General features: G+C 42.3%; 1 protein-coding gene across 1 annotated transcript; it reads left to right on the top strand.

Annotated features, from left to right (window-relative positions):
- The first annotated feature begins 3,342 nt into the window (after positions 1-3,342).
- Positions 3,343-4,569, top strand: LOC121981509 (transcription repressor OFP3-like). Its single transcript, XM_042534070.1, has one exon. The coding sequence runs from the start codon at positions 3,401-3,403 to the stop codon at positions 4,412-4,414; it is 1,014 nt and encodes a 337-aa protein (XP_042390004.1). The 5' UTR covers positions 3,343-3,400; the 3' UTR covers positions 4,415-4,569.
- Positions 4,570-6,250: the final 1,681 nt, after the last annotated feature.

The following is a 6,250-nucleotide window of genomic DNA, read 5'->3' as shown; positions in this document are numbered from 1 at the left end:
AACTATAGCTTAAATATATTTCACTTCCTAATTTAACAGTAATGACCGCCAGCACAGTTGGTTAGGATGGTTTTGACCGAGTCAAAGGTCGCTGGTTCAAATTTCGGCTTAGACATTTTTTTGTCAAAACTTCTTTCGTTTAGTAAAAATACCAAACGACCTCCAAAAATTGCATAAAAATATTCTATAAATTTCTAAAAATCCCTAGAATTTTTCTAAAGCATTTCTAGATTTTAATAAGGTCTTTTAGGACTCCAAATCATGAAATTTGGGGTGTTACATGCTGTCTCTCCTTATTACATTTTTAGATTATATAATTTATTAAATAACAGATCTCTTTTGCTTACCTTGGTGTCGGAGGTGCCCTCGTGCAGTTCGATCAGCTTCTCCCATAGTTCCTTTGCGGTTGAAAACGAACCAACTTTGTGGAGCTCCTCCTTGGTCAGTCCACACTGGAGGGTGCAGGTCACTCTAGCATTGGCTTCCACCTTCTCGATTAGAGTTGGTTCCCAGTTCTCGCAGGTTGTAGGCTTGTCGTCTTCATCGGTTGGTAGTTGGAATCCAGTCTTGACGATCATCCACATCTCGAACTGGATTTTTAGGAAGATTTTCATTCGTCCTTTCTAGTACCCGAAATTTTCTCCGGTGTATCCTTCTTGCTGGGCCATTTAATTAATATGCAAATACAAAATAAAACAAGATGTCCCAAGACTAGGTCTTGGATTAGTAGTGCGGGAATAGAGCTAAAATTAACGAGCTCGAGTGGTGTTGCACCAATTTCGAGCAAAAATCGATTCGTAAAAAGAATTAGAATGTAGCTATTAAGCTATTTCTAATTGACTCCGTAAAATTGAAAATAACCACAAAAAAAATATTTGATTGGTGGTTGCACCAAATCGAAGCGACCCCGCTCTGATACCAATTGTTAGATCGAGAAGCGCTAGAGGGGGGTGAATAGCGCTCGTGGCTATTTTGTTCGATTCGTAAAACTCGAGTGTTAAACGCAGCGGAAATTAAGAGGGCAATCACACACAAAGACACGAGGAGTTACTTGGTTCAGAGCCTGTGGCGACTCCCACTCCAAGGCCCGTGATCGTTGATCGCTTCCGGTGGACAACAACTATAAGCTCAAAAAGTTATTATAAACTAATTACCATTTGAACTGTAAAGAAAAGCAATACCGACGACAAGAATATCAAATCTGGAGCTCCAGGTCATCAGAATGTTACTACAGCACTTCGGGAACTTCTCGTTGGCAGCTTGTCGCAAAAGGGTCACTTAGAAGGTGATATTTTAACTGTTGCCTCGAGGTCCCCTTATATAGGGTGTTCAAGGCGCCTCCATTAGGCTCCAAGGCGCCTCCAACACGCTGAGTCAGCCGCGTGGATCAGCGCTGAAGAATTTGCCGCTTATCCACTTAAAGGCGCCTCCATGCCAGTCCAAGGCGCCTCCAGCTCCGTCCGAGGCGCCTCCAACACCTCTTCGCAGCCAGCTCATAGTCTGCACCCGAGGCACCTCCAAGCTCCATGGAGGTGCCTCGGACATTGTTCATCCGAGGTATGATTTGCTCCTTTATTCCTGCAAAATGTGTTAGTCACAAACACATACCCTGCAAAACAAAGTTAGCACATAATAGCTACGAGTAAGATATTGACAGTTTCCGAACTGTCCGGGTCTGATTTCGGATTTCCGATCGGAAACCCTAGGTCGAATCGACGCCTACTGTTCCCTCTCCGGGGAACGCGTCCTCACCTACTCCACTCAGGAGATTTACCTGTTGCTAGCACGATCCTCCAGATCGATTGGACTTTTGCTCAGCGCTCGATGCTTCCGGACTTTCTACTGGACGCCCGCTTCCCGACCCGTCCAGTCTTTCACCTGGTTTGCGACACCAGGACTTTTCACCTAGGGTTACCACCCCCTAGGACTTTTTGCCTGAAGCCCTCGACCTGCCAAGACTTTTCGCATAGGGTTACCACCTCCTATGACCTAGGGTTACCACCCCCTAGGGTTTTCCACCTGCCTAACCGCAGCTAGGACTTTTGCCTAAGTACACTTAGGACTTTCCTGCAATCTTGTTCAAACTGTTAGATCACAAAACAGCTTAACTTTGAACCCTTTGTTATTATCAAAACACAGGTTCGATCGTCGGATGCTTCGAGCACCAACAGAACTTCCTTCCACCAGATGTCCGGTCACCCTTGACCCATTTGGATTTCTTTGTGCCAAGTATCCGATCACTCCTTTGACCTACTTGGATTTCCCAACACCATATGTCTAGTCAACCTTGATCCACCTGGATTTTTATATGTCTGGCTTCACTCACTAGATCTTTCCATCTGCCTAATTTCACTCACTAGTACTTTCCATCTACTTGCCTTCACTTATCAGAACTTTCACCTAGCTTCATTCACTAGGATTTTCTCACTGTTCGGCTTCAGTCACCGGGACTTTCACCTGCCTAGCTTCACTTACTAGGTATTTCACCTGGTTTTACTCACCAGAATTTCCTAACTACCTAGCTTCACTTATTAGGTCTTTCATCTGACTTCACTCACCAAGATTTTCAACTGTCTGGCTTCACTCACCAGGACTTCCACTTGCCTAACCTCCAGTAAGAACTTTTCCAGTCAAGTATCCGGTCAATTTTGACCTACTTGACTCTTCTTCACATTAAATTAATCAAACATTAACCAAAGAGAAATTGCACCAACAATCTTTCCAATCAAATGATTGTATCTGTAATATTCATATATTATCAAACATCAAAACTTAAACATTAAAATTCAAGCTTAAGTTGAGCTTAATCAATTTGATCATCCTGACCCAAAGATATTACACCAACAAATATCTCGCAGGTAAAAAAATAAAAGGTCGAGTTCGATGGAAATGCCGAGCGTTCTCAAGTGAGAATCTCACCAAACAACATCAAAGTTACTGCACCGATACGGGGAGACATAGAGCCGACAGATAAATCGGAAACCCCATGACCCGAATACCCGAAATGAGCACAAGATATGGCAGATATCTGAATCTGAAGAGGCAAAGCATGAGATCATGGTGAATTTCTTCGTTTGTTACCTTCAGTTTCTACGATCACACAAGAGAAAGTCCTCAACTTTGACACCTGCCGACAATAGAACAAACAAGATTCGGACTGAGCTCCCATACTCCCTCTAGCACTGTCTGCACGAGAAAAAGCAAGTGAATCACGGCCCTCGTCCTCGTGCTCCGTTCTTGTTTACTGATTCCTGTTGCATGGACCCTGACAATGGTCGAGGACAAGCCTTCCTTCTCCTTTCCTCCTCCCTATTTATCACCCTCTTCCCTCTCTCGCCATCGCCACATCCACTGCGAGCATTCCTTTTTTCCTTTTTGGATTCTGTTTGTCTTCTCTGTAATGGGAAACCTCAGGTTTCGGCTCTCAGACATTTTGCCGAACACTTGGCTGAAAAGGATGAGGGACATGGGTCACCGGGGAAGACAGTCTTCGAGAGCGGCGGTGGCAAAGCCTGCCGCGCCGCTTGAGAGGAAGCTGCTTCCCAATAGAGCGTCTTGCTACTACTCCAGCAGGCCAGAGGGTGAAAGGTTGTCCTTCTCGTCCAAGCACCGCAAGGCCTCGGACTCGCCCTTCCCCGTTGAGCCTCACCGGAACTCGAGGAAGAAGAAGCCCCTCCGCGCTTCGGTTGTGAAGCCCGGGTCGGTCGGTTCCTCTGTCTGCCGCTCTAGGGAATTGAAGACGGATGAATCGTTGCCGCCGGCGAAGTCGCCGTCGGAGACGTGGACGCGTCGGCGTGACTGCTTCGTGGAGTTCGAGTCCGACGACGTGGAGTCGTGGTTGAACTCTGGAAGCTGCGGGTTTACGTCCTCCGCCACGGACCTGGACTCCAGCAAGAACTCTAAGCTGGATGAGTTCGAGCTCGACTCGGTCTTGGAGCTCAAACTCCCTCCGATCTCGACGAAGAGATCGCCCAAAGAAGTCGAATTCGAGGACAAGATCGTGGATGGCAACTCGTGGAAGGATCAAAATCTAATCTTGGTGAAGGAGAAGAGCACGAGCGAGAAACCAAGCCATGCGAAGGTGGGCTCTCCCTGCCGCCGCCGCCGCCTCCGGACTCGAGCCAACTCGCCGCGATTCTCTAGCCAAAAGGTCCACCGCCAGCTTCCCGCGGCCACAGCGCAGAAGAAGAAGGGACTTCCGGCGGGGGGCGTCGCCGTGGTAAAGTGCTCGTCGGATCCGCAGAGGGACTTCCGGGAGTCGATGGCGGAGATGATCGCGGAGAACAACATCCGGTCGTCGGAGGATTTAGAGGAGCTGCTTGCTTGCTATCTCTTTCTCAACTCCAGCGAGCATCACGACGTCGTCGTCAAGGCCTTCCGCCAGATTTGGTTCCATCTCACTGACACGATCTAACTGTAAAATTCCCATCAGTCACTCCTGTAAATAATGTTTGATTACAATAATTCTCCAAGTATTGGATCGAATACTGCAGTAACTTGATAGATTCCAATTGTATCTAAAAGGAATCTAGCAAAAAAAAAAAAAAAAGAAGTAGAGAATTGAAACTAGTTTTTTTCTAGTAATTTTTATCTCAATCGATCTAACATTAAACACCGCAAGTACGACGAACTGAACAATATTTGAGTCTAATGTGCTTGGCAATTTTTTTGAGTATTTTTTTTTTATCTCAATCGGTGTAACATTTAACACACAAGTCACACTCATATACAAGTTTCCTCCACGAATTCATAATATCTACCGTTGTAATTCAATATATAAATCAACCATCTCACCCTGAAAGTCAATTTTTAGGGTCAATTTTTATTGATATTAGAGTCAATTTTTCATCTTATTTTTTTATTCACTTTTTCAACAGTTGTGACTTCAAGAAGTGATGGTTACATAATGGGGCTTATGTCTGCATTTGAAAATGGTTATGCAATAGCATCCATAGCACGAAAAAGACTTGCAATGTACTAACATCAAAAGAGAAAATTAGATATGAAAGTAACCTTTAGAAGGCCACACAACATGCTAAAATAACTCTCTGGAAAGCAACACCGTAATGATACTCTTCTCATCAAGTACGGGAGAAGACATGTTGATAGATCATCTGACCAACTTGCGTCGGTGAGTGTTCAAGAATCATTAGAGTGAGATAGTATGCCCTCTATGAATATAAATAATGATTAATCATGTTAGATAATGTTAAACCTGAAACGGTAATTATTCAAATAACGTACTTAAATTTTTAAATTTATTATAAGGCGTACGTTATTTTAATATTTACCAAAGAGCGTATTTTTTCATGTACAATTCTTATTTTACCCTCCTAACAATCTTCCTTTTTCTACTATTTTTCTTTTCTCCATTATTTTTCTCTCTCTTCTCTCTTATACCAGCATACAGAACATATGAATAACATTACATAAAATTTAATTAATTTTGTAATAATATTTTAATACATTTGAAGAAGTCAAAATAAACAATGGATAGCATATTTGAACTCCTTGCAATCTCAAAAATTTACTGGAACTGAAATGAGTGTAATCGAAGCTCTCTAGGCCCATCAGTGGATTTTGGTCCACGTCGGGACTGATATGATTCCATATCAGGCACAACATGGGTGTTTTTAACAATTCTTTCATTCTACATGTTAATATTTATGAAAAGCCAAAATAAATAATGGACATCATATTTGAACTCCTTGCAACATCATAAATCTATAGAAACTGAAATGGATGCAATCGAAGCTCTCTAGATCCATCAGTGGATTTTGACCGAAACTCACTGATGGACCTAGAGAGCTCTGATTACATTCATTTCAATTCCAGTGAATTTATGAGATTGTAAAAAGTTTAAATATACTATCCATTGTTTATTTTGGCTTCTTCAAATATGTTATCCATTGTTTATTTTGACTTCTTCAAATGTATTAAAATATTATTAAAAAAATTAATTAAATCTTATGTAATGTTATTCATATGTTCTGCATGCTGGTATAAGAGAGAAGACAGAGAAAAATAATGGAGAAAATAAAAACGATAGAACAAGTCAGATTGTTAGGAGGTTAAAATAAGAATTGCACTTGAAAATGTGCGCTCTTTGGTAAATAGTAAAGTAACGTATGCCTTTTAGTAAATTTAAAAATTTAGGTGAGCTGTTTGATAAATTGTCGAATCTGAAACAACCGACAATTCTATAAATGTAAAGAAGAACAATATACATGATACTCTCACGAGTTGATGT

This window comes from Zingiber officinale, chromosome 5A, assembly GCF_018446385.1.
Source record: "Zingiber officinale cultivar Zhangliang chromosome 5A, Zo_v1.1, whole genome shotgun sequence".
NCBI lineage: Eukaryota > Viridiplantae > Streptophyta > Magnoliopsida > Zingiberales > Zingiberaceae > Zingiber > Zingiber officinale.
This window is presented reverse-complemented; position numbering and strand designations above follow the sequence as displayed.